Source organism: Brachionichthys hirsutus, chromosome 6 (assembly GCF_040956055.1).
Source record: "Brachionichthys hirsutus isolate HB-005 chromosome 6, CSIRO-AGI_Bhir_v1, whole genome shotgun sequence".
In the NCBI taxonomy this organism is placed as follows: Eukaryota; Metazoa; Chordata; class Actinopteri; order Lophiiformes; family Brachionichthyidae; genus Brachionichthys; species Brachionichthys hirsutus.
Window position 1 is genome coordinate 10,316,145 of NC_090902.1, and position 25,479 is coordinate 10,341,623.

The following is a 25,479-nucleotide window of genomic DNA, read 5'->3' on the forward strand; positions in this document are numbered from 1 at the left end:
AAACTATTAAATGAAATGATGAAAATGTTATTTTCTCAAAGGACCTCTAACATGACCCTTTACATCTTGCTTCCGTGAGGAACCTGTTCGCAACCCACGAGTGTTCGCGTGGAGTTGGTAATTTCGCTCTTCACCACACGAGGGCGATAGTGGGCACTCAAAGGCGAGACAACGAACGAGCCGTGACCGGCAGTGTGTCTCTCTACTCCCAGCCGGAGATGGCGTCTCTCCTGCAGCCGGATAGAGTCGTCTATCTGGTCCGTGGCGAGAAAAAGATCAGAGCTCCATTATCGCAGCTGTATTTCTGTCGATATTGCAGTGAGCTACGATCGCTGGAATGCGTGTCTCACGAGGTAAACGTGGCCATTTTTCTCTTAGGGTCGGTCGTCTGGCGTTTGACAAGCTAGCTTTAGCTTACTTAGCGGCTACTTTTGTTGTTAGCCGTGTGCTAGCCTTGACGTGTGGGTGGGATTAGTTCTACCTCCTCGTGCATCCTGTGGCTGAAGTACCTGTCAATCAAGGCCCCCTCGTCATCTCATTGGCTACCAGTCGACGTTTAACTTCCGCTGGGATGGCACGATTCTGCGCACTTCGCAAATGGCCGAGGGAGCTAGAAAAAGCAAACTAAATAGGTCAAAGTTTCTGTGAGCGCATTGCGTGAAGAGTTTGCGCGTCACGCCCGACATGTAAAGAGACATTTACGTCAGCGTTTGCCCGTCACCGCCGACATTCATTTTATTTAACGTTCACAAATGTGAACGCCACACCCAAATCGACAGATTTTTCACGATCGCATATTCAGATAACTAGATCGATGTGTTGGTCACGAAAACACTCGGCTCCCCCTTTATGCCATTGCGACATATTCTACAAGTGTATCCACTCTATGTATTTGTTATCCACCATTGAGGTAATCCAACATCTAAACAAGACCCCTCAAAGATAATCCCGATAATCCCGATTGACCCGGCTTCTTTGTGCTCTCGGTGATCAGGTGGACTCCCACTACTGCCCCAGCTGTCTGGAGAACATGCCGTCTGCAGAAGCTAAACTTAAAAAGAACAGGTAAGACTGAGCTGACACGGGAAAAGAGAAAGGAACGCATGCAGATCACATTTACGTCTTTTTCATGCATTGTTTGCTTACCTGCGCTCTACTGTAGGTGTGCAAACTGTTTCGATTGCCCGTGTTGCATGCACACGCTGTCGACCCGGGCCACCAACATCCCGGCTCCTCTGCCCGACGACCCGACCAAGACGGCCATGAAGAAGGCCTACTACCTGGCCTGCGGCTTCTGTCGTTGGACCTCCAGGGATGTGGGAATGGCTGACAAATCCGTTGGTGAGTTTTGATATGATGTAATGGAGACAAAATGATGTGGGACATGTTTAGAATATCTGTGTAACTTTAAATGGGAGTTTGAAACACCGTATTTGGATATCGGTCGTGGTTTCACCCAACGGTAAAGCAGTTATTTACTGAATTAGTTTCTTTTGGATGATAGTCTAATGTTTTTTTTTTTTCTATGTTTTCCCCACTGCAGCCAGCGGCGGGTGGCAAGAGCCAGAGAACCCTCATAATCAGCGGGTAAGTTCTCCGTGTAGCCATTTAAAAACTCTTGAGATATTCACGTGTGTCTCGATCATGTTGTGTGATTCTGTGCCCACATTAGCTAAACCAGACTGAATGATTCGTTAATGAAGCTACATATTGTGCTGCAAAACATAAATGCTACTTTATTATTTTTTCCATGTTTTAAACGGCTGTTTAATCAGCTTTTGATTTGTAAAATATATGTTTTCATTAATTGATTGCTTTGTGGGTTTACGTCCGTTTCCCGTAGTGCTTTCTTGGATTATTTATTGTCTTTTGTGTTGCAGCACATTCATGCAGGATAGAAATGACTGTGTATTTTTTAAAGGGGCCACAGTTGATATTTAAGATACAGGAACATGACCAGTTATTATGTGAAATCTTTGTTCCTTGCAGATCAACAAGCTGATAGAGTATTACCAGCAGCTGGCCCACAGAGAGAAGCAGGAGCGAGACCGCAAGAAGCTGGCCAGGAGGCGGCAGGGCATGCCTCTGGCTTTCTCGGTACTCCTCTCCTTCTTAGTCCATTTCTTTGCACACCTTCTTAAACATCCGTTTCCTCACTTTAAATTGTTACAAAATGTTGAGGGCAAAACTACAATTCAATGACAAAACAATGATATGCGTCTGAGATAAATTCAACAAAAAAAATAATCTAACCAATAAGCATTTTTAAATTAATGCCATTTTGACATTATTTAATGAAGACCCATTAAACTAAAATGGGAGGGAATCATTTTCTGTATCAGTCGCTGCAGTGTTGGATTTGACTGCAAAATTGACACTATGTTTATTTTGGCTATGAATTTGCTGTTTGAATGTGGAAACATCATAAATATAATATAATAATTTTAAAACACTGTTTTGCTGTGTTGCAACAAGTACAGAAAACGCAGATTTCCAGATGTAGCCGCTTTAGTGTGAACATGGTCCTCGTGCTTGTTGAGTTTCGTATTGCATATTGAAACAATTTGACACGGATGCAGTCGTGTTCTATCACCGATGCGTTTCTGTTGCTGCCGCATGTCACCTAATGCCACGAAAGTTTGGTAACCTGCTTGTTTTTCACCTGGTTCTTTGTCCTCTCTTTTTTCCTTTTGCTTTGCACTCTTGATATTTTGGTTTTTACCCCCCCCCCCCCCCCCAGCAACACACTATTCATGTGGTGGTGAGTTCTCTTTTTAACAACTTAGGTATACAGTCTCTTTGTTAAAATGGTGCTGCCTTAACTTCATGTTGACGACTGTGAGACGTCACATGGAGTTCTCTTTGGGTCAATGAGATCAACACAACGGGAGCCTGAAGTCTTTGTAACTGGATGAAGGTCTGTTTGTTGCTGATTTGCTTCTGGACCTTCACTCAGATGCAGGTGCAGAAAGGTTCCCGTTACTGTCTCTTAACAGAAGACGTCTTATTTTTTATGTATTTTTAATACATACATGACCTTGGATTTCTTCGTTGTCTCTTTTTGATGACCGTCATAGCTGTCAGGACGTTGCGATTGAAGTAGTAGTTGATAGAAGTACTTGAAATATAGAACTTGAGAAACTTCCTATCGGCAGGATGACTGATCTTATTCCCTAAATTTAATTAGGAAAAATATGGCCTTGGAACAAGACTGCAGAGACAGAGGCCTGGAGCTCCCATATCAAGCCTGGCTGGCCTTTCGTGAGTCTTTTGTTATTTATTTTGTAAATGTTAACAAACAGCTACTCTGATTTCCCCACGTCTACCTCCATTAGCATCAGGTTGTGTTTATATTATTTGTGATTTGGGTTGTATGAATGTGTGCGTGAATGGTTGCCTGTCTTTGTGTGTCTCCGTGATGCACTGGTGACGTGTCCAAGCCAAGGTGTGTCCCCCAACCTCTGGTCCCGTAGCAAGATGGGATTGGTTCCAGCAACTCTTGTGACCCGCAAAGTGGAAAAGGCGATTGCAGATGAGACTAGTGTCTTGTCTCCAAGGAAATGGATGATTTCAGGTTTACACCAAAATGCATTTGTGAAGCCTTCAGCGTATGCTTTGAACAGTTTGCCACTCTAACTGAAGTGCTCTGGGAAACGTGGCCACCTTTTAGTGTTTACTGAAGACTAATTTTACATTTCAACCCTGGCGTGAATTCAAGGACCCTGGTTAAAATCTGAAAATGAATTTCCTAAAAGTCTAAATTGTTGATTTCGCTATACCGTACTGCAGCAAGATCCGAGACACGGACGGCGTTTTCATATTTGCCGATTATTTTCTTCTTCAATTCAACAGTTGTTCTCACGACGTTCCTCTTTTCTTTTCCAGTAGTATTATTGGAAATCCAACGATCGACTCAAACTGAACCTACTCGGGTAGACTCCGCCTTCGTTTGCGTCTGTTCGCCTCGCCTCGCCTCGGCTCCACTCGTGTTCGAACTCCGAAAATCTGTTCGACTTCCGAGGAAATATAAACTATGATAATATAAACTATATGAATGTATTTGGTTGAGAACCGAGGTTCCACTGTAGTTGAATGAAAGAGTTGACTTGTAGGGTCACGTTAAGGCACCAACAATGATTTCTTCAAAGTTACTCTTTAAAGGTCGAACGCTTTCCTTAAAAAGTGCTCCGTGGCGTTGTATAATATCCGTAGGTTATTTGGAATCAATTTGCAAAAACCTGCTAAACCAACTGTACCGCTAGGAAACGTGTTGGTGTGTGTGTGTGCGTGTGTGTGTGCGTGTGTGTGTGCGCGTGTGAGTGGCGCAGACATTAGCATTGTCCCTATGCCTTACAGTGTAGCCAGCTTTTACTTTCCATTAAGTGCCATCGTTATAAGCGCTACAGCAGATTGTTGATGGCAGCATGTCTGAAACCTCACTAGCCTCAAGGAGGGCGAGGACCAGAAGGAGATCACCATCGAACCTGCCCAAGCACTTGATGAAGTGGAACCGCTGCCTGAAGACTGTTACACCAGACCCGTCAGCTTACCAGAGGGTTTGTCCAGGGACTCGTCCCAGAATACTTGCCACGTTTCGCCTGAAAACCGATATGAGACAAATGTCACGTTTGTTGCGTCCTCTCAGTGACGACGCTGCGCCAGCGGCTCCTGCAGCCGGACTTCCAACCTGCGGGGGCGTCTCAGCTCCACCCCAGACACAAACACCTCCTGATGAAGCGCTCCCTACGCTGTAGGGTGAGTCCCACACCGGGGATTTACTCCCCCCGTATTATGTAAAAATGCTTGTTTTTAGGTGGATGCAAATTCATATTAAAAACAATTTTCTCCCACACTTTCCTCTAGAAATGTGAACACAACTTGAGCAAGCCAGAGTTTAATCCTACATCAATTAAGTTTAAAATCCAGCTTGTGGCTGTGTGAGTATTGGACACTTGATTATCTTTTCTTGATGTTGATCTTATTGCAATTAATAAAAAAAAAACATGAATCAGCCTTAAGCTTGATAGAGTTGAATTGGATAAAAATCCCCAAGTTCCTTTTCAGTCTAGTTTAATTCATTCATTCTAAATGGAAAATATACCCAGTTGTCTTTTGTTATTTTGTGGATAATAAGGTACAAATAGTTTCTGATTTATAAAATAAAATCTACATTTACCTTTGTCATCAAATATAACTTTTTTTAATATTTAATCATGTTTAATGATTAGTATTGAATGCTTCATATTGCCCCTGTTTGATCGTTAAAAGCCTTGATCCTTTCTCTCTCCATTCCTCCTGCAGGAGCTACATCCCTGAAGTGAGAATTATGTCCATTCCAAACCTCCGGTATATGAAGGTCAGCACTTGAGATATTGAATATATCTGGTTGATTCATTCTGTTAATTATTCTAACCTCTAATTGGAGTCTGGAACGTAAAGTATTCAACTTTGTCAGCTTGATCTCAGCAAGAACACTACAGAAAAAGTAACTAAAATAAAACAAGGAACTTAGTAGTTTTAAGTCATCATAAAATATGTTTAGTCAATAACTTAATAAAATAAGTTTATGTCCAGAGCTAAGATTTTTCAAATACAGGACAAATTGCGGTGAATCCCTGATTCTAAGATCGGCGCTGCTTGTTGTGTGTTTTTTTTAGGAGAGCCAGGTGCTGCTGACCCTGACCAACCCGGTGGAGAACATCAGTCATGTGACGCTGGCCGCCTGTGAGCAGGAAGATCCGGATGATACTAACAGCACTGCTACGGTCAACTATACTTTGTCCTTAAAATGCTGCTTTCCATCTTTTCTTTCCAAACTACTCAATTTAAACTGTAAAGGACTCAGTTTCAGGACTATGTCATGATATATAAATTATTGTATCACAAAGAGCTGTGTCAAAAAGCAGTTTATAGTACTGGTAGTTGAAAACTGATTCAATGAAGAAGAAAACCGACGGCCTAGAAGGTTCTTCAAGGCCGTCCTAGATAATGGTCTTCATTGTGGTGTTGTTGTGAGATCTGTCCTGTTTGTGCCTTTTATTATTATTTATCTTTGAAGGACATCTGAACGATGAACCAATAGGGTATTGATGTCATCCAATACCCTATTGGTTTAGATTGGCAGGTCATATCAATAACGAAGTGGAGTGGAGAGAGACTGTGTGTGATTGGTTAGTAAGTACTCCGATAAAGTTTTATAAAATTATTGGAAATAAGAAAATAGGGCATGTAGTGAATAATTAATGTGACGCTGCGCTTTGTTTTTTGTCTGCCAAACAGTCGTTTACTAAAACGGCTTCATAAGATAATGATGTTTCAAAGCTGTGTCTTTAAAGTAGAGCTTGAGCGTCCAAAGAGTCGTTGTTAGCTGTTGTTTGCTAACGACCGGGCTAATCTTTACTCTGGACACTGATCCTGCAGCCTCCTTCATGCTAACCGTGGAGTTGGTAGCCTTGTCATCATCTCAAATGTAAGCGGTTGTGTCCCGTTATATTTGGCTTCCGTTGTCACGGATACAGCGCTGAGAACTGTGCTTCTGCAGTCGGTGATGTGCTTAGGCTGCCTGCTGCCTGTTGCTGCTGCTGCAGCACCTCCTTGCCTGCAGGCTGTTTCCTTGGCCTGCTTACTGATGAAGTCATGGACAAAACTGCCAAAGGAAGAGCTAGTGGCCAAAACAGAACATCAGCATGACCCGTTTCTGTTCACAGGCAGGTAAACCGGTAGTCCAGTTGCTGCTGCAGGGCAGTGTCGGCCACAGGAAGCCGTGCCCGGTTGATTTCAAGGGAAGGATTCGCTCAGCTTTGTGTAGACGTCACATGAGGGACACCTGAACACAACGTGACGAAGAGGAATTCTCTCAGGACAAATGTCTGTCGTATTTGTGCGTTGAGGGACCAAAGGAATCTGGATCACAGTCCAGCGTGGAACAATGTTCTGCATGTTGTCCTCAGCAAGCTGACGTGTTGTTCTGAGGAAGCACAAAGGGACTCGAGGGTCGCTCCAGAAGAGTGATAAACTCTGTGATAAACCGGCAACAGATATTCGTACAGAGCACATCTCAAACGAAACGTTTACCAGCCTTACTTTAGAAAACAGCCACCGCTGCTGTTTGATCTTTTTTTAATGCCATTTGAGTTTTGTTGCGTTTTTTATTGGAACATGAATATAAAATAATGATCCACACTACTCTGCTTACTCAAAGCATCATGGGGGGAGAAGGGCTTGGGGTTGATGAAATGATTGAATCTCTTTTCTTAATGCCCTCTGAGGGGTACGGCCTTTACTGATGGATGTCTCTGGGGACACATGCCATCCTCAGTTGCCCTTCCCCCCCCATCTGTTATTTTAGAACTCCCCACAAACTCCTCATTTCATGTTTACATGAACAGGAACAGGAAAATCCCAGCCAATGTATCAATTACTGCACCTTCTCTTATTGAAACATTTCCAGAACCGTCTCTTTCATGCATTTCATTTTACCGGTGTGTGTGTGTGTGTGTGTGTGTGTGTGTGTGTGTTCACTGGACGCTACTGCTTCACTTTTTGACCCGCATAATGTTACGTGACCGGCTCATCATTTGTCTTGATGCCACGTAGTCATGCTTGCGTTTCTTAGTTTTCACAGTGAAGGTCAAACCCTGAAGCGACTACCGTTTAGAGAACGCTTCTTTTAAGTGCCCTGCATTCGTTTCACAGAATGCAAAGATTTGACGTCCCTTTGTTTTTCACGAGTCCATCCATCAGACTTGAATCAATCCATTACATTGAAGGTCACTTCATTGTGTTTGTTTTATTTTTTTTAGATTATAGTACCAACCAAGGAGCTGGTCTTGGCAGGAAAGGATGCTGCTGCCGAGTACGATGAACTGGCTGAACCTCAGGACTTCCAGGACGACCCCGAGTAGGTTAACGTACGCGTCAAGAATTAACAGCGTGGCGTGATTCTTCACCGGATCGCTTTGTCTTTCCCCCAGTGTCGTTGCCTTCAGGAAATCCAACAAGATCGGCTTCTTCATCAAAGTCATCCCTCAGAAGGAAGGGGATGCCGACGTCGTGATTTCGTTTCGGATCCGACATGACTTCCACAACCTCACGGCTCCCATCCGGCCGAGCGAGGAGGGAGCTGAGGTCCCGACAGAGTCCATTTGGCTTACGCACCATGTGGAGCTGAGTCTGGGACCGCTCGCTCCCTGAACACAAATGCTCTGCTCGCTTGTCAAACAGTGAATGTGTTGCATTCAGTGACCTCCCTTCTGTAAAATGACTCGTTGAATGATTTCTGATCCTGCTTATTGTGAGAACTCCCTTATCTCGTTCCGGAGCCGCTTTTGTTTTAGCTTCAGTTGAACCATCGTCATATGTTTTTGATCATACATGATAACCCAGCCTTAAAACAGGTATAATAAATCATGGCTGACTTCAGCCAGGATCTTCATTGTACCTATTGTGTTTTGCAAAAGCAGCAGTAACTCCATATCTGTCTGCACATTGATGGTATGCGTTTTCTCTTGTGTGTGTGTGAATTATCCCTCTTATTGCATGTTAAACATGACAAGTGAGATGAACAAAAGGATGAGATTAAACAAGTCAATGAGCGGAATCGGAAATCAGACTTGAGAGCAATCCCCGATTCCAGCTGCTGCAGACACTTTGCGCTTTTAGCTTATTTAACATCCTTTCCTGCAGTCAACAGTAAGGTATTAATATGCATGCTTCAAAAACAGCGAACATCTCATGGCAGGTAAAGATGGCACACTGCTGATCCTGGGTCTGTTTCAGGTTGGTTCTGGTTGGGTTGTGAAACATCCCTATCATTTTACCAGAGTCCGAGAACAGTCCTTCATCAGGACTGTGGAGCGGATGTACAAGAAGATGTGTAGCGTACACACTCGTTCATCATGATAATGTATCAGGACACTTTCTGATTAAAAAACCAGAACAAAAAAACTTTGTTTAGTAGGATTCCCTGACGTCTGTCCGTGTGAGCTGCTGCCACTTTTCCATGTTTAGTCCCGGGTGTCAGTAAAAAAGCTTTCCAACAAACAGTTAACACTATTATTACCTAATAAATCAATGTGATATCAAAACCTTTGAGTTTTTGGTTTTGGTTTTTGGACATAATTTGAGTTACTGAAGGTTGAAGGTCTCCACAGGGTGGCGCTGCAGCCAAACAGTTTTTCACTTTTTTTAATTTTATTTTTTAGAGCGAGATTTGGCAACACTTAAGAGAATACAGGGACAGATGTTCTTTCTAACGATCCTGAATGACCCTACAAAAGAAAAAAAACTGCATCTGATAATGGTAATATTTAAAAAGGTAAGAGGCGTGCTTGGTCAGCACAAACATTTTATTCATCCAAGCAAGGCCAGATGCTTTTTTTTCTTCTCAGGATGTGAGTCATTTGGACAAAATGTCTTCTCACCAACAGAAGGGAGTAGATTTATTGAATTTGCATTTAACACATATCAGTTCCTGTTCAGTGCTGCTCTGCACACATTAGAGTTTATTGCCCCTGAAGAGAAAGATCAGATATGTGACGCTGTCCAAAAAGGCTTGCCTGCTGTGTAAACACAGCCTTCTCCTCCTGGGGAATAAAGCCGCGGTTTTCCTTTATCTTGGGTAGATATAAACAGCTCAGAAGAAAGGCCTGTGGCAGAGACATAAATCACCCTTATTGAAGATGAGTTTGTAAAGCATGAAGCGGCTCTTCATACAGACTATCAGCTAACAACAGTGGTGCACTAGAGTTTCCACAATGTTCCTTTCCTTTGAATAAAAGCAGAAATGAACACTTGCTTTGCTAAACTTGTGTATAAGTGGAGATAACTGAATGGAAATGTCTGAAGTGCAGGTGGCAAATGGAGCTGGACATGAGCAGGCCCTGAGTTATTCCCCCCAAAAAACACAATCTGGGAAATTAATTTGGAATTCATCTGGTCGGGATAATATTTTCCAGGATCAAGAGTGAGATAGCTGAACGCTCGGCATCGGCGCGTTCTTATTTGTTGAACCTCGTCCTGTAAACAGCGCAGACATTTGACCTCATTGAATTAGAAATGAGTTTGCCAGAGCCCGGGCAGCAAGGTCTTTCATGTGTTTTCCATCGAGGCCGGCCACACCCTGCCAGCCTTTTCCCGATGAGAAATTCCTCACTGAATTACAAGTTTTGAGCGTAACCAGGAACCCTTCCACAATGGCGTCATCCCTAAAAACCACCAGTCATCCACCCACAAAGGAAGCAGAGGAGCTACATCTCAGTGAATGTCCTCCCACTCTTAAAGAGATGGCATCTGAATTTCTGCACCACAGTCATTCATGTATTCCTCTCACTGATCAGCTGCAGTCTGCTTGCCCCATTGATCTTTTCATAGACGCTGCAGATACCGTCAGAGGAGTGTCTGGCGTCTCCTGCGGACTGGACGAGGATAGTTTGACATGGCATGTTCTTTTTCTGGGACATGCAGAGGAGAAGCACAAAACAACCCCGAGTTCTTCTTGTTTGCATCCGCCTCCCTCTACGATGGCCTGAAGGTGCTCCGAGTGATTAATCACCTCCCTCGTTTTCTGCTCACTGGACCATCATCTGGTTAATTAGAGGTAATTGATGACGTCCTGCTAGATGAACAGCTCTAACTGTCGGCATGTGGGGCTCCAAAGCTGGGGGGAGCCAAACCTGCGAAACATTTAGCTTTTCACAAAGAAAAATACAATCTCCTTTTTCTTGCTCTTTTTTTCCTCCATTTTCATTCCACCACTCTCCATTTCCTCTGTCTGCATTCTGATGGCTGAAGGTTTGTTGGAATGTTGACTTTGGATGCCTGGTTGAAAAAGATCGCTCTGAGGAAGCAGCTGACCCTCGACATGCCCTCTAAGCCCCCCCTGACTGAGGCGGAGACGACCGGCCTGTTCACTGTGTTTTCAGTTATTACTTGCTGAATTGCTCTCCAGCTGCATTGCATGTGCTGGTGCACAAGTGCGTCAGCACCACAAGCACAGATCTGGACCTCTGGGGAACCACCGAAGCCACAGAGGGGCTGGAAGTCTGCCGATTGATCATCATCCTACCCTTTAACCCACAGCGCATATGTGAAGTCACAAAAGTCAGGCGGTCAAAATGTTAATTTTACAACTTAAGTATATTTTGTGATGCCATAAATGTCTTATATTTGCCTGGAGAGATAATGTGTTTAGCATGTGTGTGATTTTAAATCCATGTATTTCCAATGTGCGTGTCACTGCCTGTCCTGCGGAGCACCGTCGGTGTGGCCACGTTGATTTCCCACCAAATGTTTATTTTTTCTCCCTATTTTACACAAATGGGTCTATATTTTTGAGACATTTGATGAATTATAATCAAAACAGAATACAGTTAAATAAACACCTTAAACAAGCAACATGATTGTTAGTAAGTTTTAATCGTGTTTCTGGTTGAATTTCTTGAAACTTTTAAAACTATGTTTTATTATTCCTAGTCTTCATGTTTAAGCTTAATTAAGTGTCTAATGGCTATTGAAATTAGCAATGTAATAATAATATGAACAAAACTAGTCAACGTCACACTTGGGCCAGATGTCTTTGGGTCTTTTCAGACAAGACATCCAGTATCTCGAGAGACACAAATAACCTTCATGCATTTACTTCTATTAGCAAAGCGAGAAGAGCTTGAGTCGTCCTAATGTTTATTGCGAGAGTCGTGCACATCTGCACCTGCCACACTGATCTTAATTCAAGCACAAGGTAATCCACTGCGGTCTAAGAGTATCCGCCCCAACGGTTCCTAAATTGCTTAAATGAATTACATGCCTCAAAGTAATTCAGCTGCACACCAGCAATAATGCAAGTTCAATAAATAAAGGATTTCAATTAGGGTAACACTTGGAATAGAAGCACCGCTGTTGTCTCACAGTGGACGCTGTAGCCGGAGGCTTCTCGGGCGGCTCATGTCCTCATTAGTTCTTGGTGATTGTCTGCTGGCAGAAACGTGTGGATAGATTTCGGAGACAGGATCCATCCCGGGTTTGTTCTGCCAAACCCACAGAGGTCCGGCCGAACAGGACCCACTGCCACACCGCAAATACACACCTACATCCATGTCCAGTAGATACACATGACTTCACATCACTGGGCAGTGCTGTATTTCAGCCGGGGGGCGAGTTAAATCAATACAAGACATTTCTTTGGATTTACAGGGCAGGAATATGAAACGTCAAACCATAGATGGAGATTTATTGTCCACTCCTGTAGGCACTTTTCACAGGCCGAGGAGGCCTTTAAAAGCCCAGAGGACAGTAAAAATACCTGAAGATGGAATTTTAAGTCTACTGCAGTGCGAGCGAACAACAACCCGTTTTGAAGCTTTAATATTTGACTTCGCTTGCACGAAGGCGGAGGTGTGCGGAGTGTAGAGGGCTTAGTTACAGACAGTCATGGCCGGGGTCTCGACAAATTCTCCTAAAACAAAAAAACAAAGAGAAATACTGAATGAGTTCAGAATGATGTGTGTGATCTTTGGCTTTTTCATTAGAATCTTAAATCTTTACTATTTAACTCCGGAGATGCTCCTCTGGATTATAATGGGGGGAGGGGGGGGGGGGGGGGGGGGGGGGGTCACATTTGATGTATAAATCTGCAGGTGTGCTCTCAAACACAGACTTTGAGCTGAATTAGAGTCTCCCTGCGGGGCTAACCGAACTTTGATTCAGAGCCTGTCGACATGAGGAAGTATTAACTGAGCCTTTTCAGAAATTACAGAAATAAAATGAGATCTGAATGAAATGAGCCCATAAGCCGGAGAAGAGGATATGGAGTAGATTTACTCGCGTCTGTCGAGGCAGACGTTTATTATCTACTCGAGGATGTCTGCCGCCTGAGGGCTGCTGTTTATCTCCAGCCGGGACTGAAGGGTGTTTCACTGGCAGGACGTCCTCAAGCGTTGCCTTGGCTTTGTGACTGGCTGACCTGTATGTTGCAGGATATTGATTAGACCGGGGTCGGTCTAAGAAGGCATCCTGTTCCTTTTAATATCCTGTTGATGAGGCTCACAGATCTGATTTCCTGCCAACTGTGATAAGATAATCTTTTGAGTCTGCAGACCTCGATGGGGGGCGGGGGGGTCACTTCCAATCTAAGACTCCCATAAACCCACCACCTTCACCTCCACGTTCGCATGCCGGGCCTCACTGGATTGTAACACCTTGCTGTGTGTAATCTCGTAAATCGTCTTTTTCTCAACCTGGTGGCAAAGTTTGTAATGCAGAGAGTCTCCTTTGGCAAATTAAAAAATTAATAATAGCATAAAAAATTCTTTTTTTTCAAAAGTACCCCAAAGGCTAAAAATATAATTTATAAAATTATATTTTTAGTTTTAAGTCCTATTATGACTGAAAATGCAGTGACATTGTCAAGCAATATGTAGACAAAAGGTGTCTTGGTATGAACAAAAAGGTCAAGGCTGAAACGATCAGGATAGGTGAGGAGTTTTCAGTGTGACTCTACACACACAAAAGGTGCTTCAGAAATATCAGTGGAGCGTCTGTGCAAACAGGAAAGAAGCTTCGCCCTCACTGCCGATACGAGACGCCATTCCAGGTCCCTTTAGTAACAGATTCTCCACACCTTTTCTTTATTGGCCAGAGGATGGATGAGCTTGACCTCTGAGTACTTGAAACATTCCCCGCAGGATCAACATCTCTGCATTTCATGCTGGAAAATCTGTTTTGAAGGGACCACCTACATTTTCATACAGATTAAAGTCACTCGGAGATTTCTGTGTTGCTTTAGAGTTCTTCTTTAATTGAGTAAGAGGCAAACAACACGTGGGCGTAAGCCTTAGAACTTAAGCTTTTGGTGTAGCTCAAACAGGAACTTATGCCGCCAAAGATCCAACATGCTCTCTGATCAAGGGTCATTTTCCTCACTTCACTGAGCTCATAATACATATTTTCATGCCAAGGGTTATCACAACATGACCTTACAAACTAAACAAAGCATTCCACCTCCTTATGAACAGAACAAAAAAAAATATATGAATCTCTTTCCCTCTCTCATTTCACTTTTCTTCTACTTTCTTTTCTTTATTTCTGTGACCATCTTTCCATTTGATTTCTCATCTATCCTCCTGTCAAACCTTCAAGCTCGCCGGACCTCTAATGAGAGGGGAGAAAAGAATAAAATAAGGGCGTATTGCTAAGCTGGTGAGTTTGTGAGTCAAGCAAACCAGCTTTGCTGCCAAATGTGAAACCTTTTGGATGTGTTTGCCAAGTGCGCAGCCATGAAACTGAAACCAGGCACATCTTCCCTGCGCTTTAAACGGGCCTCTGCAGGCAGACGGCTCCGATCAGAGGGTCAAACAGCCCCCCTCAGGACGAGAACCCCAAAACACAGACAACCTCAGGGATTGGATTTATTAGTGAGCGTTCACACTGGTTTGATCACTTCTGGGCTGGAACAGGAGGATGCGGTTTGAGTCAGCCTTAGCAGGAACTTAGCGCTGCCAGCTATTTATTTTCCCATTTCATTATTCAGCGCTGTAACTGGATAGATCCAGCAGGCATGTATTTCAGGCTGTTTATATTTGGTGTGTCTCCAGGGATACTCTCTTACCTTGCATGACTGTTATATAAATACTCCATGAGTTTACAAATAGAATATTGCCAAAGGTGTCGTTAGAGGCCCCCCCCCCCCCCCCCCCCATTAATCACTGTATTTCTGCTGCGGACTCACTCTGATAGATCAAACAGCTTCTTCTGTTATTGGATGTTCTCTGATCCTGGCTTTTGCCCCTTATTTATCGGAGTGAAAGCTCATATTTGTTCAGATACAACACCTCCTATATTGAGACTGCACAATTTTGTTTTAATAGTCAAAAGCTGGCTGAGCCTATGTCTTTATGGGACGGCTAAACCTGTGGGCATGAGGTATTTGTAACAAACCTCTACCCAATTTGGTTTAATGGGTTGCGTGATGTTGCCGTACATTACTAAAAGTTTATTGTGCAGCCAGTAAGTCGACTTGACGTTGGAGAGCACACATGATAATTATTGTCTCAGTCGGAAGCAGAAAGCTAGTTTGGATTGTGTCCCAGAAGAAATGGTACAGTCCTTTCTTCCTATTATAACATTGTTGTGGTGCTTGTTGTGGTTCTGTCGACATGAACGCTCATTGCCTGTCTTTAATTTATTTGTTGTATGATGTCTCAAAGCGCCATAGACAACAACAACAACAACAAAATCACAAAACCCTTGAGAGTAAAACGTAAGTAAAAAATGTCAACAATGGAAAGTAAGCCAAGTTAATCGAGTACTGTACTTGAATTAGTATTGTTTTTATTTATTGACTATTTCTTTCTTCAAACTTCTTCTTTATTGCAGTTCAGATTTTTATTATACTGTAATTATTATACTTTTTAATGCCATTACTTAGTTACTTTTCAGATTTAAATGATTAGATGTGTAATTATGATGTAATGCATAATTTGATGTTGACTAATTAAAATGAAAGTCGGAATACTGCGAATGAAATGATGCCATATCCTGTCTTATGCTGAATGTGAGGCCGCAACCAGCAGCCACGTGAGTCATTGGAGCTTAAATACTGACTGGAAACCGGGGAAAACACCGAGCCGAGCTATGTCAAAATAAAAAGGAAGCAAAATCCACCAACAGCTAATTATCACTCTTCTGAAGGGTCCTGTACATACATTACATTACGCACTGTTAAACTACAAACTGGGCCTTTTATCTTTCAGACTGTTATCTTTGACAGAGCAATGTTTCCACCCTATATATGCTAAACTAATTTAACTGTTGGTGGTAGCCTATCGCTTTACAGACAGGCAAAAAAGAAAAAACTTAGAATGACGGTGATCTCACTGTACTGTTAGTGAGAAAGTGAAAAAGTACATTTTTCCACATATCAAACTATTTTCTATGTAAGATCCAGCGGGGCTTTTTTTTATTTGGTCCTGGATGTCGGCTAAGCTTAAGCTCTTGTCTTACTGAGTTCCTCCAAATTCATTCCCAACTGTTTATAGTTTAAGGTGGACTCGGGCGAATGTCGGAAAATCCAGCTGAAACCTTTCTCAGGAAATGTTCGGCGGAATAACTGAGTGGGTTACTGTTTCTCTGAAATACAGTCTGAGCTTGCATGCTCGGAGCAGACAGGAGGAGGAGGAGGAGGTGGGGGGTGTTGCAGGGGATGCTAAACTGGAGAAGCACAGTACTTTCCTTTTCCTATTCACCCTCACTGGCATGCAGGCAGGAAATGACACGGAGAAATGATGCCTATCCCATTTTATTCCAGCCAACCACCACATCCTGATGCACCCCGTCGCTCTGCATGCGCGCCTCACACCCACATCATTCTCACCTTTACCTGCCCATCTGTCTCTACTGTCCAGATCTGTGTCACACACATATATATATAACATATATGGAATGTTCCCTGTCCTTTTAAAGACTGCATTCAGCATCGCTAAAAACAAAAGGACGTTTATTCAGAGAGGAGAGATGCGAGTTTCACCCCTTAATTCATTGTCTTGACTGGGAAAGTCCACAAAGAGGGATTCACACGGCAACACGCATTGTTCCAGCATTACGTTGTATGAATCTTTTATACTCAACTGCCATGACATAATGTATTATCTCTACTCTCTGCAAATAAAGTAAACTCTTCATATCATTTTTTTGGGGGGGGGGCGATGCCTGTGATTCTCACTCTTGCCTGTGATTCTCACTCTCTTTGTGTATATATAATTGTTCCTTTAAATAGAGAGAGAATTTAGTTTTTGAAGAGAGAGAAATTAGTTTTTGATTTGATTATGTTATGATGTGTGCCTTAAGCCGTGGGCCTTCTCACGATTTTATTATGTTCGCATAATGATAATAAAGTATCTTCAATCTTTAATCTTTAATCTTTAATCTTACATATTTACAGACTTTTACGTGCCGTGTCGATGGCAATAGTTCGATTGTTCACGGGCAATCTTAAAGGAAACATGAGTCAAAATTAATTACGTTCCTCATCTGACCCTCCTCTCCTTCTGGAAAACATTGGAACAGAAAGCAAGAAAAGAACACCAGGGTTGATAAGACTTTTGGCTGCCTGCCCTGTATGAAAAAGAAAATATTTAAAAAATCACGGGGCTCATACATCCTCACATCCATATTCTGCCAAATCAGTTTTTGAAAATACCCACCCGAGACAGGGTGTCTGAATTTATTGCGTGCTGGTTAGTCGTGAGCTAACACGTGATGGGAAGCAGACGTAGATAATTCACCGGGCTTTTGTTGAAAGGCAGATTTAGCACCCTGCGTCCAGTTATAGTCAGCCATTCCAGTTTGGATCTGCTCCATGCCCACTTTCTCCAGACATCTGTAAAAGCTTAAAGCTCCAGTGGGTTGGATCACAGCAGACAGAGCTCTGCTTTTTGTCAGACCCTCAGATTCCTTGCCGGGACTTTACCCAAATGGATTGGCGACTGTGTCACGCAGCACCTTGTCCCAGCAGCGCCACCTGTCTGCTTGCTACCAGTAACTGGACAGCTCTCTTGGCCCTTCTCCAGCGATCTGACTTGAGAGCAGCAGCTGTGCAGTCAGCATCAGACTCATGTCTATGAGAACAATAGAAAAGGCTAAACAAAGGCAGGGCGGGTGGTCAGATTGGACGACACAAAAGTCTCTCCCCATCGGATGACTTTGTGTTTTAGCTGTCACAGCCTCCTCCTCCTTCCTCTCTTCCGCTTTCTGTCACCTTCCCTCTCCTTTCCCTTTTATTTTTGGTCACCACCCCTCTGTTTGCATTGGTGCAGCACGGGGAAGCTGGGTATTGTCTGGACAGGATCTCGGGTGAGATCAGCAGTTAGATCAGACGGTGGTTAGGGGCAGTGCTGGAGCTGGAGCTGAACCTGCGTCATCTTTGTTTAAGTTGGAACTTGCAAACACTTATCTAATCGCAGAAAAGAGCCAGACGTACAAGAAGTAGAGACTTACAAAAACAAGCAGCCAGCCCTTCATTATTATTGTGTCAATATCATTCATTGGAAGTATGTCAGCATTGATTATATGTTCTGATGTTATCAGACAATCTGAATACAATCAGATGGGAAATGTAATAAACAAAAGGGATTGACAATGAGGGAAGAGTAAAAATGAAAAGTTTATTTGCCCCCCTGCTGTTGCCCATCGGTACTTTTCTATTTGTTTGATTTTGAATTTCGCCATCCCATCCTTAGTGCTTCTTTTCTGTGCATCCCCAGTTGCTGATTTAATGGTTGATTTTGGCCCATCTTAACATTATAATTGTCTAAAGTTCTCAGGCCTTTGCAACATCTTGTTTGAGGAGGGCTGACACTGAGAGGATGCAGACAACTGATTGATGCTTTCTGGCAAAAAAAAAAAGAAAAGCAGACAATTAATTCTTGGCAATGGTCTGAAATTACAACAGGCTTGGGTTCTTGTGGCAAGGGTGCATGACCTGAAATAAATCATTTGTCTGTGGCATGAATATGCTATGATATAGAGGGATTGGTAGCCAATAAGAAATGGGGTGTAATATTTTCCACATGGTATTCCATGCTTTGATCAATCTGGAGCGAAGTCAAAGCGGTTCAAGACTTCAATCTGGATTTATTAAATTAACTGTTAAATGGAGAACACATGTTCAGCTAAGACTTGTGTCGTGCATGCACACGTGCACATGAAGTATCTACTGTATATAGTTTATGTACACAGAGTATTGAATTTGTTTGTCTGAGTTCTTTATTGCAGAATGTTCCAACCTTAGCCCCTTGAAAAAAAGAAAACCTCAACCATCCCTTTGTTTTATATTATTGGGAATCTGTTGGTCTGTTCTGGAACAGACAATGTAAAAGGAGTGGGAATGTTTCAAGAATGTTTTAGAAGCGAAGAAAATATAGATGGATGGATTGAAACGATTGTTATGAGTGATCTGTGACAGAAGAAGAATCTGAGACCAGCATTGTTTTATGTTTTAGAGACGGTGGCATTGATCAAAAACAGGAAGCAGAGCTGAGGATGTCGAAGCTTTCACTGGGACAGCTCTTTGGGAAAGTTGTTATTCTCAATTTGATAAATAGAAAACTCGAAACATACAGCATTCAGCCTCATTGTCTTTTTCCATTTTGTTAAAATGACAGCAAACTGAACAGAAACTTTATATTCATTCTAACATCCATAAAAGTTTGAGCTCAGTCATAGTGATGAATTTAGCCAAATGCTACCATCACCATGGTAACATGCTCCAAATGTTAACATGGCGATGTTTAGCAAGTATAATGTCCAAAGCGGACTTTAACGTGCTAGTTAGTGTATTCCCACTAAAGGATGGAACCGGTTTTCCACATTTGTGTGGAAATGGAAACATCAGTCATCAAAATCTGAAACCCGCAAAACTCTGTACAAAATATGGTCCCAATTGTACAGTTGTTTCAATCTGAAACCACCAACATGGTGGATTAGCTGGCGAGACCAAGCCTTACACAAGAATCAGAACATGGGCCCAGTTTGTGAAAGAGCTTCCGCTCCTTTGTTGGTGGACTTCACATTGCCTCGTCTTATGTGGGATACAAAGCAAAGCCTCAGAGGCTTTCCATCGTGTGTCATTTTCTCCTGGAGGCCATGAATAAATCCTGTCACTCCATATTGTCCCTGCAGGCAATGGCCAACCGGGTTTTTTTTCACTTGGCTACCTTATGATTGGTAAAAACATTATTTATTTATTTTTAGCTGCATTTTCTTCTGGAAAATAAGCCGCGAAATTCGACTGCAATGGAACTGTCCATTTTACAACTCATAGACTTTGAATTCACTTGGGAGACGGATTTACTGTGCGGCCAGGAGCAGACGGCACTCATCCAACAGTCTTTCAAAACCAGTATATAGACCAGTATGTGTTGGTTAAACCATTACAGAAGGTTTTAATTGCTCGTTTGATGGTAAGTTTGGCTAATAAAAGCCTGGGGTGTGTCGCTAAATTTGGACAGTGCTAATGAGAAAACAGTAACTCTGACATTTTTTCTCCTTATAGCTAAGTCTCCTATGTGAGGTAGACGTGTCTCTCTTTACGGAAGGCTCAAGTTAGCCTCTGGCTTGATGAGGAAAAAAGCAAAGCAAAAAAAAAAAAAAGTTTCCATCCAGCTCCAAAAGCTGCCCCTGGAACTGCATGTGGAAGTTTTAATGGGAGTCAGATGTGCTGCTAATCAAGGGAATATGTCTGGAAATGTTAGCAAGTCCAAACAAGGAAAATGGGACTGCAGGAACTGTGATAAGATTCAAATGGACAAAAACAAATTACACCTCGGGACTTTGGAGCCAACTTCCAAAATCACTGCGGACCCAGAGTTCTTTCACCTCTGCTGAGAGAACGGCCATGAGACAGTGTTCAATGCCATTCACTGGGTGTTGCACATTGTGGGACTGAAGACAACTGAGCTCTTTTAGTGGTTGTAATATTAGGTTTGAAATATTGGCAATGCACATTCATTTCCCACAACAATAATGAATGTGTTTGCGATAACAATGGATCAAAACACAGTGTGTCATAGAAATGGAGTGCTTGTCGTGGTGAACCCTTTGAAAATGAGAATTTTGTCAGTATTCTGGAGTCTTTCAGTTTATTGTTTTGGTTTTATGGCTTGCAACATTTTTTTTTTGTTTTCATTCAACGCTGTCATCAGCATGCAAACAGCACAAATGGATTTGTGTGTAGATGAAGAAAGGGGGAATATTTAAAACCACAGAACTACATATTTCCTTCAAGATGTTGGGGAGAGAACAAGAACAAAGGGGACACTAAAATCAGCCAAATGCAATGGATCACGTGAGTCGAATACATTTTCATTGTGTTTCTTTGTCCTGTGTGTCACATTTCCAATATCATGTTTTTCTCTACCCAAAATATGCTGCAACTGTGTTTTTGTGTTGTGTTGAATACCACATATCAAAGCACTGCCCCTGACCCAACTCTTCTCTCTCCTTTGGTTTCCAGACAGCAGATAATCAGTTTTTATGTCTTTTTTTTTGGACCCAACTATGTACAGAGCATTTTGACTGGAAGAAAAGTGCATGCATGCAGCTGATGTGCTTTTGTCATGTGGTGATCGACCTCCATAGGAGAGTGGCAAACTCGGAATCCATTTCTCTCAGACCACAAGTTAATTTTTTCTGCCTGTAGACTAAACACACTTGTTAAAAGACAGGCAGGCGTTGATCCTGCTCCTGAGTGCACATGATCAATTTCCACCCCATAAAAAACACATTATGAATGCACTATTCAACATGTCGAACCTCCATTTAGATCTGCTCGATATCTTCTTGTAACTCATCTGCCAGTCCAAGCGGTTCCTCACAGATGGTTACGGTTTCTCAAATTTGTTTTCATCCACACGACAGACAGAAAACTGCAGAGCTGTGACTTTGACTTCTCTCCTCTGACTGCAATGGTCATGCCTTGCTTATGAATAGACAATTCATTACACTAGATTTCCAAACCCAACTAGCTTGGATTTCTCGGCAAAGGAAAGAAACTGCTACAAAAAAATACAATGCCACAGACAGTACAATATAGGAAACCCGACACAACTTGTCTATTCTGTCTCTTTACAACACTGCTCTCTGGAAGTTCTGCATTTGACTGGAAAGGCACTCGTAAAGAAATAGGCTGGTTATGGCAAGAGTTGTTTGTCTCTCATCTGTACCAGGAGGATAAATAAAAATAATTATCTTAAAACATGCTCTCGCCCCAAAAATGAGCCACTGGTATCTGTTTTTATTTAGCATGCTTTGTTTCTAAGCACAGGAAAGCTGGAGTGGAATAATCAAGGTGGGGTGGAGGGGAACCGTGGTGGACGAGGGATTTAATTGAGGCATGAGAAGATTTTCCATTACAAATTGTTTCAGGTATATTTATTTTTTTAAAGACATGCTTTCTTAATTGGTCATTAAAGAGCAAAGAGCATTTTCCTCTGAAACATGTGTTGAGCAGACCGGACTGGAACTAACCCACATTCACGAGGCGTTGCAGACAAACAACGTACATAGCCCGAAGAGCTGCCTCCTCTTTATGATAGTAAACTAACTTACTTTGACTGGAACAGGACGCCGCCTCTGCATGCCATCGGAACCATTTTGACAATTGATTCCACATTGCCTTGTGTTGCTAAGCAGATGTCAGGGGTGAGAAGACATGATAGAGAATCTGGTGTTTATGAGAAGAAAAAAATGATACCAGAACTGCTATGTTTTTTTCCCTCCCAGACATACGTCTGAAGCCAGGTCTGCGGTCAGGAAGGTAAAGGTGTGTCATTGTCTTGAGTGTCTATGTGTTTTTGCAAGTTCACATTCGTCCTCACACATACACCCACACATCTATGGTGTGGAGTGAAGTTCCAGCCATCTGAATCACCTGGTGGTTCAGGCGATGCACCAACTTCAGGGTATTGTTCCTTCTCAGAGTGAAATACTCAGCTGTGATATCAAAGGACGCTTTTCGTCTTGTGTGGTATTTACTTTCCCAAGTAAGCAATTGTAGGAGTTATGTGTCATTAATAGTCACAACGGAAGGTGGATGATGAAATCACTATTTAGTCTCATTTAGAAAAGTCTGGGATGCTTTCTGCGACTCACATGGGGTGGACTCTGTCCCATTCCTGTGCACTTTGCACACCAGACTTCCAACAAAACTCTGACAGATGCTTTATTCAGAACGTTTCTGATGACTCAGCAATTGCTGGCTCTGTTTGGAGAGGATGGGATAAGCAGTACAGAGGGCCTGCTGGGGAATTTGTGGACCGATTAAACCACAATCATCTTTAGTTGAACATCAAAAAGACAGAGATGGGTGAGCTCTACGTATGGATGTATGTAATGTTCGTGTTTTTTATTGTATTATTTTTTGTTTTCATGCCCTGCCTTTATTTATTGCATTATTTCCTGTGTTCTGTGTCTGACCTCTTTTCCCCTCATTGTCACACCTGCTCCTCATTCCCTTCGTCACCCTGCCTTCTTAACCAGTTCGTTAAACCTCAGTCACGACTTCTTCTTTTTTTTTTTTTTTTTGTTGAACACGATGTGATTATGTGTGTCTTTTCCCAAAGCCATAGAACCAGAGGCAAACAAGGAATGAAACGTTAATGTCCTAGAGAAAGGAAAGGTGCATGGATGTTGGACTTGCACATGGAAGGAGGACAGTGACAAACACTGTGTGCTGTTGTTGCACCTGGGTGAAACCACACCGTGCAGGCTGAAGAGACAATTGGGCTGTCACTAGTGTGGATTCTTTTTATTTTTATTTTGCAGTTTCAGAGAAAGGCAACAAGCAATTAGCATAAAATGTTCGCTAATGGTTTAAGCGGAGACAAAAATTACACAGCAAGTTGGATTGGATTGTTTTCATGAGGTATTGTTCCTGGTGTAATTGTGATAAAGACAACAGAGTTGTTTTTCATCATCCCTATAGTGGTGAAACGCCTCCAGCAGTGGACAAAAGCAAGAGTTTATGCATTCATTTAAACCATAATGTAGACATAAATGCAAATAAAACTGGTGGCAGGCTGCCGAGCTCACTGGATCGCCAGTCAGCTTTCATTTTCCCAGGATAGAGACGGCAGCTTTTATAGCGAGCCACTCTGAATACTCAAGGCATTCTTTTTCTGGATTATCTTTTTACACTTTTATGGTACCATCAGCATTTTACTTCATAATTTTCTCACAGCAAGTACACGGTAGAGCCAAAAAGAAAAACCAAGCAGCGCCCCCCCCCCCCCCCTTTGTTTTTTTCCTCACCCAATCTCTAGCTGTGTTTCTGTAGAGGAGGTCTGAAAAATGGCAGTGGGTTCTTAAATGTGGGCGTGTGCACATGCTGCAGCGCTTTAATATCATTAGTCAGCAAGCACTGGCCTGTGGATTTCGAGGGGGTGAGATGACTCTCTGGGGGGGGGTCAAAGTGAGGTTGTTTTTCCACGTTGTCATAGAACCCCAGTAAAGTAAAGTAGTGACGATTATTTCGTATATTAAAAAAGACATGTACTACTTCGAAACGCAAATCAGACATCGGAGGATTGGAAACGGCATCAGTTGATGTTGAAATGTCTCGAATCAACTGTATGGAAAGAAACGCTTTAACATGTCGCTGTGGCTGGCGGGGTTGCTGCTGTCAGAAAAACAATTTTGCTGTGAATCGTCTCCGAGTGTTGGAACATTACAAGATAAATTCACATCTGAGGGTAAATTATGGCGTAAAGCGCAGTTAGAAACGTAAAAAGGCACATTTCATCTGGACAAACTGGAGGCTTCATGACTGAACCACGGCCAACAGTGAGCAGCAGAGCAGGATCAACAGGTTCAGCAGACCTGGAGTTAAAGTTCCAATGAACCGTCAGCTTCTGACGCCCATCAGCCGGGCCTAAGAAGATGTACTCTGACACGCGGCAGCCTTGGCGCCAGGAAGACAAAAACATCACTAGGTGCAATGTCAGCATGTTCACAACTGACTCATGGCTGAGTACCTAATTCCTCCTACCATCTCTCTGCCCCCCCCCCCCCCCTCTATCTCGCACCCCTTTTTCAAATTTGCAAATGAAATGGAAGCGCTTGCTAATGCTGTCATTAAATGAGATGGCGCGTCATCTGCTGCCACCACCGTCGCCTGTAACACCAGCCTTGCTCATAGCGGAAATAAAAAGAGAGAAGTGTCTTGTCTCTGCTAATGAGGCTGCTGGGGCTGTCAGTTTCTCCCAGCTCCTCTCTTAGGGATGCAAGGAAGTGCATATATGGAGTTAATGGATGGTACTCAGAAAAGATGGTAGTAGAGTGTACAATATAAATCTAAATCAATCCGAAAATTGATTACATTTGGTGTAATTTCCTTTCCTCCAGCAGCAATATTGCAACAGTTCTTTTTGAGTCTCCTCGTTCCAGCGGTGACATCAGTGACAGATGTTTGGACATGGTTTTTAGGTCTGAAATTACAAATGTAATTCATGCAAAAGCCTGTGGTAGGTTAAAATTATTCTGTGCTCAGAAAAGAATACCAAGCACAAAATGCCACAGAGCACAGAGAAGCCATTGGAAAGATAGATTTTGCATTTATATTTTGAACAGAACAATGACATCATCTCTGACATCCATGCCAACATTAATAATGCATGCGCCTCATAGACAGGATGACAATTCCCTGTGTGTCCGGGACCCTTAGTCAGCCACAGTCAAACTGGCAAATGGCATATTGTCCTGTATTTCAGTCTTGGGTTAGAAAATATTAGATTCATAAATAATTAGTTGTCTTAAAAGTTATTTGGACTTTTCTTTGGCCATTGTTTTATTATTTCTAGACTGGACGGATAGATAGATGATAAACCAGATTATGGTGATACAGTTGCAGCAGTGAAAGACTGGAAATTAATCTCATCATTCCACATCCCTCCACTTTAAAATGCTAAAAACAAATTTATTTTTGATTTGATG

The 25,479-nt window shown here is 42.5% G+C and overlaps 1 protein-coding gene across 2 annotated transcripts; it reads left to right on the top strand.

Moving 5' to 3' along the window:
- Positions 1-218: 218 nt before the first annotated feature.
- On the top strand, positions 219-9,081 carry dctn4 (dynactin 4). Of its 2 annotated transcripts, XM_068740370.1 has the most exons (14): positions 219-353; positions 995-1,065; positions 1,163-1,341; positions 1,544-1,587; positions 1,990-2,097; positions 2,741-2,761; positions 3,188-3,261; positions 4,444-4,556; positions 4,646-4,755; positions 4,864-4,937; positions 5,302-5,356; positions 5,658-5,765; positions 7,803-7,900; positions 7,974-9,081. In XM_068740370.1, the coding sequence occupies exons 1-14, from the start codon at positions 219-221 to the stop codon at positions 8,191-8,193; spliced, it is 1,410 nt and encodes a 469-aa protein (XP_068596471.1). In that variant the 3' UTR covers positions 8,194-9,081. The 2 variants fall into 2 exon arrangements, with proteins under 2 accessions (XP_068596471.1, XP_068596470.1); XM_068740369.1 differs by lacking the exon at positions 2,741-2,761.
- The last annotated feature ends 16,398 nt before the right edge of the window (positions 9,082-25,479 follow it).

Excerpts from the sequence above, each read along its gene's own strand:
- dctn4 (XM_068740370.1), top strand. The coding sequence starts at position 219 with ATGGCGTCTCTCCTGCAGCCGGATAGAGTCGTCTATCTGGTCCGTGGC. Across the intron at positions 354-994 it reads TGGAATGCGTGTCTCACGAG|GTGGACTCCCACTACTGCCC; the intron begins GTAAACGTGGCC and ends CTCGGTGATCAG. Across the intron at positions 2,098-2,740 it reads GCATGCCTCTGGCTTTCTCG|CAACACACTATTCATGTGGT; the intron begins GTACTCCTCTCC and ends CCCCCCCCCCAG.